Source organism: Cololabis saira, chromosome 15 (assembly GCF_033807715.1).
Source record: "Cololabis saira isolate AMF1-May2022 chromosome 15, fColSai1.1, whole genome shotgun sequence".
In the NCBI taxonomy this organism is placed as follows: Eukaryota; Metazoa; Chordata; class Actinopteri; order Beloniformes; family Belonidae; genus Cololabis; species Cololabis saira.
In genome coordinates, this window is record NC_084601.1 from 29,578,631 (window position 1) to 29,591,849 (window position 13,219).

General features: G+C 42.0%; 1 protein-coding gene across 1 annotated transcript in view; it reads left to right on the forward strand.

Moving 5' to 3' along the window:
• Positions 1-13,219, forward strand: part of LOC133460590 (nudC domain-containing protein 1-like) — a 40,737-nt gene that overhangs the window by 17,075 nt on the left and 10,443 nt on the right. Inside the window, exons 6-8 of the mRNA XM_061741235.1 lie at positions 4,405-4,612; positions 8,476-8,620; positions 10,465-10,590. Of these exons, the coding sequence (XP_061597219.1) occupies positions 4,405-4,612; positions 8,476-8,620; positions 10,465-10,590 (479 nt within the window). The remainder of the gene's footprint in view (positions 1-4,404; positions 4,613-8,475; positions 8,621-10,464; positions 10,591-13,219) is intronic.

The following is a 13,219-nucleotide window of genomic DNA, read 5'->3' on the forward strand; positions in this document are numbered from 1 at the left end:
GCATGAATTATATGACTGTGTAGTTATGCAACACATTTAATACTAGTATTATATTAGGATTCAACAGCAAGTATTGCAGCTAATGATGCTCTAAGAACCAATCACCTCCCAGAATGCTGATAGAACTGCTTTCAGAAACATTGTGGGGCAGAATTACCAAACAGATCCAGGGCAGCAAACAGAGACGGATGAAATCGGTTTTATTTTTTCCCACATTCTGTTTTTATTGTTTTCCGTTTATTTTGATTTTTAATTTTTGAGAATGTGATTTTTAGCATTTATGTAACCCCAAGACAGTATATAAAGTAATGAAATATAGAAAATGTATGCAATTATAACTGAAAATCTTTTTCATACCTACGATTTAGAACCGGAAGATCGATTTTCAGAAGACCAGTGAAATACGCTCCAGTCACAATTTGTCCTACTGTACTTATTGTATTTTTTTTCATAATCATTTTTCATTTTCTCCCGTTCAAATTAAATTAATCGGGTCGCGGCGGGGCTGATCTCCGCCATTTGAAGCCTTGTATAATAATTGTAAAAAAAAAAAAAAAAAAAAAAGTTGCTACTTCACGGATTTCACCTATCACGGGTTCTTTATGGAACGTAACCCCCGAAGAATGAGGGATTACTGTACACGTTGTTTCATCCGAAGATTTTATGTATCAGGACATCATTTAAAAAAAAAAAAACGAACATCAGAACCGCAAAAGACTTTTGAGTCTTTTGAAAAGGCTTTACTCAGCAACAACTCAGACGCTGCCAGAAGTGATGCGATGGTGAGACTGAGAGCATCGCTGCCGCCGCCAGGACCTTTCAGGAGGCAAGTAGCAGCCAATCAATGCACTTGATTAATATGGTCTGCAGTTTCCAAGGAGGAAAGACATCAGCAGTGGTCTTACAGGGCGGCAGCAGGTTCTTTTAAAGTCTTAAATTAAATTTTCCTTAAATAAGGCCTTTAAATGTCTTAATTTGTCTTAAATCTCCATCCAAGGGTCTTAAGTTTTGAATCTTATCTTTAAAGGGAATTGATGCAGTCATCAAAGAGTTTTCTTACACTTTGAAAAGGAAAAATGTTTCCAGGTTGAGCGGGTTTCCTCCCCAATTATTTATTTATTTATTGTTTATTGTTGGCTTTGTCTCGAACAACAACAAATCACGGTAAAATTAAAAGCATCAAAATATCAAAAAAAGCTAAACAATTTAACAGTCTCATTCAGAAATAAAGAACAACAGCGAAATAATGTGTTGGAGAGGGAACAGGAGGAAGCAGAACGCTGATTTAGTCCTGTCCCTTCCTCACAACATCATATCATATGCCATATCAAAATTACAAATTAAAATAAAATAAGAAAAGATAGAAAAAAACATAACATAAATATAACACAAACAATTAATAAACAAAGATCAAGGCATAATTAAACTAGCCTTCTACAATATCCTAAACTCTAAAATGTAATTTCCCATTTCTTTGATGATCCGTGACAATTGGACAGGTTGATAAAATTTGGGCTGCTTTTCCGGGTTTTTAGAGGAAATTATTAACAAAAAAGTTTCCATTATGGCAGAGAAAAGTAGAAACGTACACAATAAACTCACTGATATTATATTTGCTGCGTCCGGAGGTGATGCAGGCCTTGTCATCCTTCAACCCATTTGTTTTAAACTTTGCTCGCCCCTTTATGCTTTACATCTTCATGAGCCGCCTGTTTGAGGCACAATCCAACTGCTTTGGTTGTTGCCATGGAAACGGCTGAGTGGGCAGCACAGTAGTGTGTTTGGGATCTGTATCGTACATTAACAGGTTGTTTCTTCCTCCTGCTTCCTAACACACTGATGTTCTCTTTGATTCAGCTCAGAAATCCTGACTTTCACATTTTATACATTGTGCTTGGTCTTGAGAAGGAAGGAAGGAAGGAAGGGAGGAAGGGAGGGAGGGAGGGAGGGAGGGTGGGTTAGGGTGGGAGAGAGGGAGATTTTTAGATTTTTCCCAATCCAATCACTTTTTTTGGCTCCCGATACAATTCTGATATTTTTTCCCGATCAGATACATTTTAGCATTGAATTAAGTAAAAAAAAAAAAAAAGAAGACTAAAACTCAAATTGTCCCAAGTTTCTTTTATTGTCAATTCTCTCCATCATGGACCTATATTTATTTTCACTGACTGCATCATCGGATCAAAACTAAGCTTATCAGCACTGGTCCCACAAAATGTAGAAACATGAAATTGTAAACTAAAACAAAAAGTGCAGAATAGTGCAATGACAAAAATAAATACATTTCCTTTCAAAAGAGGTAGTTTACCTACTAGGTTAAAAAGTTGAATGACATCCAGTCAAACTCACAATCAATAAGAAAATTAAAGTACATTTTGGCTTAACCTTAGTGCAGAATTCTCAGCAGCATGAAATGAATAGCTGAAGATATTCATCACAGCTGTTATAGTTTTCTGTCACTGTGTTGTAATGATGTTACGCAGAGCGTAGGAACCAAGTGTGCTTGCTCAGGGGTCGGGGGACGGCAGCACACAGCAGACATGTGGAAGCAGCAGCGGGATAATAATCTGTTTACATGCGTGAGCAAACAGGGTTATCCCTGTTTACATGGTGATTGTAATAATTTGGGATATCTGGATGAAACCAGCGACGCACGGAGAACGTCGTGACGCATTTCCCGTCATTTCCGCTTCTTCTACCTGTATCCGAATTCAAAACAACAACAATAACAGCAGCACGGCGGATAATAAACAGCCCAGTAGAAGTCGCCTTCAAAAAGTCGAAATGTCGAGAAAAAAGTCGAAATGACGAGATTAATGTCGAAGTACAATTTCGAAAAAAAGGCGAAATTTCGACTTTATTCTTGAAATTGTATTTCAACATTAATCTCGACATTTCAACTTTTTTCTCGAAGTGCACATAAAAAATCTTCCCCTCTCAAATATTTTTTCTGCTGCATGGCCCTGATACTCGTACTCCGTACGATACTTTTTTGGCCGATACCGATGTCTTGAAAATGACGTGATCGGCTGATCGATCGGGACACTATTTACACTATTTAAAACTGAAGCCGATAAGAGCCGGTGAGGATGCTCTGTTAGGATCAGCGCTCCGGCCTCTCCAGATGAGGACCGGGGCTCGTCTCCTGGCGGCTACTTTTCAGAGCATCAGATATCCGACTCTGGCCTCGGAAGAGGACGTGGGAGATGTTGAGTGGGAGCAGGTGATGCTCACACAGCGTCACGGTAACGGGATGCCGGCCAGAGTCGGTGACGGATGTCTTATCTGAGCCGCGAGGCTAAAAAAAGGCTCCGCTCGTGTCGTACAAGCCGGACTTGAAGCCGGTCCAGATGAACGGAGGCCAAAGTCTTTGTCCGGATCTCCAAAGTGACATAAATCCTCCAGAATGATGGGGATGCAGCTTCGCGGTAATCTCAAGGCCTCCTTGAAGCTTTCACTGATCCAAATGGACGAGAGGAAATGAGACGGTCGTCAGGACAGAAGGGTTTTGAAATGAAACGTGGGCCTTGGCAGCTCCTCTTCTCCTCATTAGTCTCTTCGGAGGCGGTTGAGAACAAAGGAGGATGACGCCTCGTTTTATCATCCCTATCAGTTACGGAGTCGTGTCTTGGTTTGGCAGATGGTCCTGGACCAGTTTCAGAGTTCATCCTTCACCAGTAATCAGAGTTCTGAGTATATAACGGTTCTGTTATCAGTTATCAGCGTCTGAGTCCAGGGAGGGAGCTTTTCCTCACCTTTCCCTGCGTCTGTAGCGTCATACAAGCACCTGAGACCCTCAGATGTGGAGATCTGAGGGTCTATGTTAAAATATATATATATTTATATATATATATATATATATATATATATATATATATATATGTGGTGTATGTAAAAAAAATATGTTTGGGCTGCTTTTCCTAGTTTTTACTAAATATTTAGGAGAAATTGTTAACAAAAAAGTTTCCATTATGGCAGAGAAAAGTAGAAACGTACACAATAAATTCACTGATATTTGATTTGCTTTAACCTACTCAATTTAATTGTAGTCTTTGTTTGGTGTCGTGAAGCTTGACATTTGTTACGCATTTAATAATTTAGGGTTTTAACATAGATAATGTCTGATCTGGGCTGTTTTTTCATTATTTCGGTGGGTTTTACATCACGTCTGGGCTGGAACCTGTCGGATCTGGCAACCTGGACCTCAGCGCTGGATTTCTTAGTGACTGTCTTAAATGTACCTCGGTCAGACCTGTAGACGCCCTGGGTAGAGTGGGCGGGGTTTGTTGAGTCATGAACTGGGGTTAAAACTGTTTTACCACAAAGACAAACCCGGACTAGGATTAAAGCAGTGCTGGCCGTGACTGACCTGCTCCCCCTGTCGTCTCTCTCCCTCCCACTCAGATCCCATCTACTTCTGGCAGCAGACGGAGGAGGATGTGACGGTGTGCGTGCGGATGCCTGAGGGCGTCACCAGGGATGACGTGCAGTTCCAGCTGACGGCGGACCACCTGAGCCTGGGCCTCCAGGGTTTCCCGCCCCTGCTGGAGGGGCAGCTGTACGCGTCGGTGGACCCCGACGCCAGCGCCTGGGTCTTCAAAGACCAGAAAAGGTTTGCACCTTCCTGAGCACCTCCACGCGGCACGCCTCCTGGTATTTGTATTTATTTATTTGAATGGGACGATGCAGTCAAACATAGATACAAGCTTGCAGCTGATGTGATGCATGTAGAGTTTATAGCTCGTGCTAATTCTCTTCCACTGCAGTACAATATACAATTATCCATCAATTAAAATGACCATACAATTCAATAATGCAATATTGCATTTACATGATATAAAACCTTCCCTCACTCACTCTCCCACACAAATATACACACTATTTACGCTTCCGTACTAAAGCTTTCAAAGCTTCGTAAGTTATATTTTTTGAGGATGTGGCAGTGGTGGTACCTAACTGGTTCTCTATCCATTATTTTTAAAGTTTGATTATATAGATTATATATGTGTTTGGTGTAGGGATGCAAATTATCGATTATTTCATTAATTGATAGTTGATAACCTTATCGATCGATCATCGATTAGTTGATAAGCGGCGTTTTTCCCCCATCTGAGATACAAACATAATTTTTTTTGCTTATATAAAATACAAAGGACATTTTAATGTATTCCTTAATCAAATATTTATTTGATACAAAAGTATCAAAAAGGCATTTTTGTACCACAAGGAATATAATTTAAAGTGCACTTCAAGGCTATTAGTAGCAGCAGCCATAATAGTGTCATTTGTGTCAAGCAAATTTTAAGTTCTAGTTACGTTTTAAGTTAGAGTTTTGGCAGTGTTCAAAATAAAATGATGAGACCTGCTGTATTGGAGCACATTTTCTTTTAGTTAAAACTGTAGCGGGGACAGATGTTTAGAGAAACCTATGTATGTACCGGGTGAAGGCTGATTTATGGTTCCGCGTTACAACAACGCAGAGCCAAGAAGGTCCTGGGTTCGATTCCCGCCGGGGACGCTGTGGGCGCTGAAGTGCGTGTTAGTTCCCCCATGACTTCAGCACCCACACCCTGGGTGGGGTTGGCGAAAGGATCTTTCTGTGTGGAGTTTGCATGTTCTCCCCGTGTTCCCCTGGGTAGCTAATGTGAGCTACCCTCACAAAAACATGCACACAGTCCTGGGCTATACATGCCCCCTCTGGCCAACCGGGCCGCCAGATGGGGTGGGGAGGATCCGGCCGGAATAACGTGATCCTTCCACGCGCTACGTTCGGCCGGAGAAACCCCACCCTGTCTGGTGAAAAGATGTGGCCTGCTCACTCCTCAGGTTAAGGAGGAGACCTGAGCTCAGTGCAGGGCCCTCCCAGGTCCCAGGGTTGGTAGAGGATGGCAATGCACAGGACTGTTAGGTAGGAGCACTGGGTGATAAAATGGGGACAAAACCGGGATAAAAAAAAAAAAAAAAAAAAAAAAAAAATTAAAAAAAAAAAAAAAAAAAAAAAGATTAATTGTAATCGTTAATTTTAATCGGGTAATTTCATAACGGCAATTAATCGAAAATCGATTAATTATTAACATCCCTAGTTTGGTGGCCGTGGAGCTGCTTGAGCCCAAACTGTCAGACAGTATGAGATGATGAGAAAATCCTAGCATCCTGGTTAGCTATGTACTGTCTGATTTAACTTAAAGCAGTTTGTAGCAAGGCGAGTGCTACGGGGGCCTGACCGACAGGATAGAGAGGACACGGAGTTTTGTGCAGAACCCTTTATTTAGCAGACACCGCCACACGTGCACAAGCACATCATCACACAGATCACCAGCAGCAGCTTCTCAGTCTCCCCACGACCCCTTGCTGCTGTCCAGCCCCGCCTTATCAAGGCTGGCAGGGTGGAGAGGTTGATGGGACACACCTGTGACCCATCACCTGAGTGGCTGCCGCTCCTCCACCCTGCCACACAGTTTAAATTACTTTGTATTGTTTTTGAGATTTTCTTTATATGTTTATCAAATTTAAGTTGGGAGTACCAATTCAAGGTATTTAAATTCTGGTACAGTTTGTATTTTTTAATTTTGTAAATTTATATGAAAACTCTGTTCTGGATTGGAGGACGCAGCGAGTCGATGACCACAAACCTGCCGAAGGCCTCGGGATCCATTTATCACTTATCATCTTTAAAACCAGTTCCTCTCATGGCCTAGTTCACTGGATCTGTTGATGGAGTCAGATGCTCCACTCCACCTCGTCTCTGCTTCCTGTTCTTTCATGGACGTCCTCGAGTCCATTCAGGGAGCTCTTTCCTTCCTGAGCCTTTTTAAAAGGCTTGAATGCATCCGTCCAGAGAAATAAAGGTGGCTTGGATGTGGGAGGACTTGAGTGTCTGTCCTCTTTGTTTCCTGTCCTCTCCACTCCTGCCTGATAAATGTTATCATCATCAATCCTCGTCTTTGAGGCTGCTGTTTGGAGGCTGAAAGCATCCAGATGCTCCCTGAGACTCGGCATCCCGCCGGACACTCGGCATCCCGCCGGAGTCGCACCTTCTGGGTGTTTCTGGTGCTTCTTTGTCTATTTTATTTCTTTATTATTATTTATAGTTTTCTTTTGTCAGTTGTTTATCTGTGAATATGAATATTATCCTAATAGTTTGTTTGTATAGTCTGTTTTGCTGCAACTGTGTTACTTTTTGATCTAATTCTCATTTTTACGTCCTTTATTTTATTGGGCTTATTTCTATATTTTCCTTTTGTTTAGAATAGAATAGAATAAACGTTATTGATCTCCCAGAGGGGAAATTCACTTGTGCAGCAGCAAACATACACACGCTCGACAATTTTTACAAAATATACCGTATTTTCCGCACTATAAGGCGCACCTAAAAGCCTTTAATTCTCTCAAAAACCGGCAGGGCGCCTTATATATGATCATTACGTCAGGGGGATTGTAGCTACTGTAGTTGGTGTCGCCAAAGTAATGGCGCTAAAAAAGGCTAAAAAAAGGAACAGACGTTCAAGACGACAGCAGCGACGCTGACTCACATAATGGCGACTTTGACGAGACGGAGCAAAGCTGGTTTTTATTTTGTTAATAAAGTTTGATATACAGTACTTTTCTTCTTGTTTTTTTTTTTTTGCATTTGCTGTAGGATTTTGTAGCATTTCCTGTAGCGCAGCTCCATCAGGTAGATATGTAACTCAACCCCAGCCACTATAGTACCGTATTTTACCATATATTTAGTGCGCCTTATATATGGAAAACGTTTTTAAATACGTCATTCATTGAAGGTGCGCCTTATAATGCAAAAAAAGTACTAAACCCGAAAAACGAATAATATATACATGTGCAAAGAGACAAAAATACCAGTGACGCATTTAGAGAGAGAAGGTTATTGCACTTTTAAACTGTACTTGTGGAGTGACATGAGCCATTACTTGAAGAGAATATTTATATACATGTTTCTGTAACTTGAAAGCGTCTAAAGTTCCTGCCAAGTTAAAAACATAAACAACCCTGTCGGTTGGATACAAACGTTTGATCAAAATAGCCTCACGGTGGACGATGACATCACACATCCAGATCGGAGCCTGATTATCTCTCCGTTGTCGTCGTCGCTGCCTCATTAAACTCCACACTCCGTCTATTGTTCCCCTTGACGTGGGTTGGTCTCATCGTTGCCAGTTCTGCTCATTATAAGCGACTCTGCAACACGTGGCCAGGTTGGACCGGCTCTGACTGCTTCGTTTCAGCGTGAACTCGACCGACTGACCAGCTGATTGACTTCCTGAAGCTGTGGATGTAAAACAGCCACTCGGGCCGTTTGTGGGGTTTTAAGCTTCTTACATTCAGAAACAGGTTTCCTGACACGTGAGCTCTTCTATTCACATGTATATGATTCATCCTTCAGCAGCACTTTGGTTTGGAGTGAATCATTTGTTCTTTCCTTGTTTTTTTTACACCTCAGTCGTGTGTTTCTGTCCTCAGCCTGGAGCTGATGCTGCAGAAGCGCAGTGAGGGACCCGTGTGGCCGGAGCTGGTGATGGGAGACCGGAGGGGAGAGTTTGTGATGAGCGACGAGCAGGCGGCCCTCCTCCACGAGAGGCTGACCCACCTCACCTCCGAAGACCTGGTGAGGCCCGTTCTGGAGCTCTGCAGGTCTGGATCTCTGCAGCTCTGCAGCTCTGGGTCTCTGTAGGTCTGGATCTCTGCAGGTCTGCAGGTCTGGATCTCTGCAGGTCTGGATCTCTGCAGGTCTGGATCTCTGCAGGTCTGGACCTCTGCAGGTCTGGATCTCTGCAGTGTTGTGCGTCTGTTGAGAACTTTAAAATTAAACTGACCCCTGAGGTTGTAGCCTCCCTCTCTTTCAAAAAATATCCCCTGTATATGTCCCAGTAATGAATTATTCTTTGAATATTAGTTGTGCTGTATTGAAACTGACAAGATCCAGGAATTTTAGTGATTTGGATTGTAGAAATAATTGATTTTGCTTTCTCTTATCGTGCAAATGCTTCTTAGTCGTAAACGTGTCAACGCGCTTTGGCCCGGTTTTCTCGGGAGGGTTTCTCATGACCTCTCAGGCGTTTCTTATCAAAGCCTTGACTCCCAGCTTTCATCACCTCCCCTCTGGGCCGTGAGCCAATCACAGCATCTCCCCCACACAGCCTTCGTTAGCGTCATCTACATACTGTTGAGAAGAGATTCATGTGTAATACACTGTTCAAGTCGGTAATGAGTGAAAACCCCAGTGTTATAAATTAACGGATTGTTTTTAGGTATACTGTTCATAATTATCACACTAGAGGTTCCAGGCAGCTCAAATATCAATTCCAAGGACCAATCATCTTAAGAGATCTTTTATTTATAGATCAGTTACTTTGTGGAATAACCTGCCTCAAAACCTCTGCTGCATATACAACAAATTAACTTTTAAAAAGAATCTTAAAGTCTACTTAACATTGTAAAGTTTTGATGTTTGTTTGTTCTTTTTGCATTCTGTATTATTTAATAGTTTTCTTTTCTTTAATGTAATTTTATCTAGTATCGAACTTGTCATTGTGCATTGAGTTAAATCATGTAATCACTTTGTATAGAGGGGGTGTGCATTGACGTCACTTTCTCACTGGACCAGCCCCCTTATACGCATTGAGTGGCAAAACATCAGCAAAAATGGCTGCAACTAGTGGAGAAGACGGGATAACAGCCGATTATGGGCTTAAATTAAAGGCAGTTGGACTTGACAGTGACCCGTACAGTTTCCCCAAGAACCAGTGGTACATGGACATTAATATTTGGCCACAAATCCAGTTTCCTGATGTTTATATGTACTTAATTTCTATGCCGGGGAAATACACGAAGCAAAGCTTGAAGGCTTACAAAAGTCTTGACGCTTGGTCCGACTTCAAGGCAGGATTTGTTGTAGAAATGAAAGTAATGAGGACACCGAACTTTATGATTTGACCGTTTAACGTTAGCTACCCAAAAATCCTGATACAAAATGGGAACCGCAAATCCACGTTTCACTGCCTGGAATCTAGTTGTTTCTGTGAACTGCAGCGATCCATTTGTCTCTCTTAAGTTTATTTTTAGGCAGTCTGTAAAACGATAACTCCGAAATCTTTTAGATGTTTTCCAGTTGCTCAAACTGAAAGTTTACGCTGCCACTCAGTCTTTCTGCCACTCAGTCTTTCTGCCACTCAGTGGGTGAAACCTGCCGTGAAGTTGCATCTGTGACGTTATGCGCATTCCCTCCATTGGCAATTGTATAATTCTGTATGTTTCTTTTTTTTTTTTTTTTTGTGGATCCCAGGAAGACTAGCTGGTTGCTATGCACCAGCTAATGGGGATCCTTAATAAAATCAAAAATAAAATCGAATCTGGGCCGGGCCCACTCGAGGCCTTTTAGATGTTAATACATGCTAAACACGTAAACACACGGCCCGTTTTGTGTCTTCCCCGCTCGTCCTCTGCCTCCAGAACGGAAACCCCGACAAGGACAAGCCGCCCTGCAACTCCCAGGAGCTGGAGGACTGCGACGGGTTTCCAGAGGACAGCTCCAGCCTCACGCATTTCGACGGGGAAACACTCCGGCCCACCCAGGTGGTGAGTAACAACCTGCCTTTCTGATCAGCTCCATCCCTCCCCTCAAGTGGGCTGATGTATTCATGCTCTGCTTCGCCCAGAGTGAGTTAGCTCTGCAGCGAGGCACTTGACCAGCGATGTCACGCTCACCCCGACCCGGGTAGCGAGCAGCTGATCTGTTGAACTCGACAGCTACTGTTCCAAGCCCTCAGCCAGGGGCCACATGTGGCCCGGCCGGGATGGCGAGTGGTTCTGGAGGGATTAAGCCTTTGAAGAGCTGCGGGTTGAATCTTGTTTGATGCATGAAAATACATCTTTTATTGTTTCTATACGAATGTGGGCCACCGAACAGCTACAGGGCGGTACATGAATTAGCAGCTCATGTAGTTTTTTGGTGCAAAATAAAAGAGCTCATTAACTTAGCAGTAGGCCTGTGTTGAAAAAAAATGATTTTCCGATTCTAAATCGATCCTCATATTAATTCCTAAAAATCTATTTGTATGTCTAAAGATCGATTTGATTTGATTTTTTTCATCATTACATTACAACTTTTGGTATTTTTTTGTTTATGCCCAAAAAAATGAATGTTTTGTAGGACACGAGAATAACTGGTGCCATGTTTTTGCCTTTAAATATGTTTAAAGGTATGAAAACAAGTTTTCAGTTATAATTGCATACATTCTCTAAAAAAGTCTATATTTCATTACTTTATATACTGTCTTGGGGTTACATTTGCATAAAATGCTAAAAACCGAATTCTCAAAAATTTAAAACCGGAATAGACCGAAAATAGAAAAAATGTCAACGGAATGTGGGAAAAATTAAATCCAATTTCAACCGTCTCTGTTTGCTGCCCTGGATCTGTTTGGTAATTCTGCTCCACGATGTTTCTGAAAGCAGTTCTATCAGCATTCTGGGAGGTGATTGGTCCTTACAGCATCATTAGCTGCAATACTTGCTGTTGAATCTCAATATAATACTAGTATTAATATGTTGCAGAACTACAGTCATATCATTAATGCAACAGCTGAAAAAACAGTTTTAATAACACTAACCCAAATCAATATCGGAATCGAATCAAATCTGGACATTTGAATCAATCCCCAGCCCTAGTGGGCAACAAGAATTCAGATTATTATCCTTTTTTGATTGAAGGATGTGCAGCCTGAATGTTTGTTAGTTTTACCGGCAGAGGCTCTGATGAGAACGTGGTCCATTTAAAACCAACAGGACCGACCCCCACCCCCCACCCTGACGTGTCCCCCAGAGGTTTCTCCCTGAGCCAAATCCTGTCACGTTGCATTCATTCTGATTGACGAGCTTAGATTTCTGTCTCCCCTGGACTTCTCCAGAGGGATCCTGCTCTGCTAAGTGCCTTGTGTCTTAAGCAGCTAGCCGTTAGCGCCAAAGGCGGCCGTCTCCCAAAGAGAAACACTCCTGTACAAGCTGTAAATATGTTTATATCATCAGGCGCACCGCACTATAAGGCGCGATATCAAATAACTATTGGGTATCAAAGGGTCTATTTTCATACATAAGGAGCACCGGGTTATAAGATGAAACGCATATAAAGAGAAACAAAACAGTCTAGTCAGCTGAACTTTATTAGACTCGTTCACAATAACTCAGAATATCGTTCAGTTGTAACTAAAAAAGAAAAATACTTTCACATTTTAAATCATTCGTCTTCCAATAATAATAATAAAAATAAATATAAATAAAAAGTGGAGGAGGTAAGCGTCCTGTTTTCTGATTGGTGTATCGTTGCCAGTGATAGAAGACACCTGAAGTTAGTCTGAGCGTGGATTCCAACATTTGATTATAACTGGACAATGATACAGATTTGAAAATTGGATTTGCTCTAAAAACCCAACATTTACGTCCAATTACAGTAAGGTAACATGGACTAGATGTTGGATGATGGTAGCTTGCAGCGGTACATAATTACTTATCTAGCGTTAACCCGTATCCAACCAAAGACGGACTTTAATCTGTCTGAACGGTCCGAGCATCAGTCAAGCAGAGCGGCTTCATCGCTACCAAAGTCATTAAAACTGCACTATTGTTGAGCTCAGTGACAATAAACTGGTACGAGGTCAGTAAGAACAACAACATTCATACATAAGGCAACGATTTTTGAGAAAAATTAAGGATTTTAAGCCTTATAGTGCGGAAAATATGGTACCTGGCGTTTGGCTGAGGGCCCCCGGTGGTTCCTGGAGGAACTGCATGTTTCTGCAGATCCTGGACCGTTTCACCTCGAGTGCGAAGGAGATTTTTATTTAGATTCCTCAGTTATTTTAAAACATTTTCCACTTTCTCTTGTTGTCGTTTGACCCAGAGGTCTGAAAAAGAGACCATCTCCTGTAGGTGTAGGCTCAGATTTAACATGGTTGCCATGGCGATGTGGCGATGCTCGGGGCGTCTCGTCGCTCGCGTGCGTCGGACGTAAACGTGGGTGTTATTGTCTCGATGAGTGACGGGTATCCCAGCATGCACCAGTAAAGACAAAAGAACCTGATTAGAATCCCCTGCTTGGTGACAGGTTTCGTCAAAGCAGCTGTTTCATAATCAGATCACTATTTTGCAGATGCAGAGACCGAATAATGAGCAGAGTGGATGTTTGTCTCCTCCAAAACCAGACAGATGT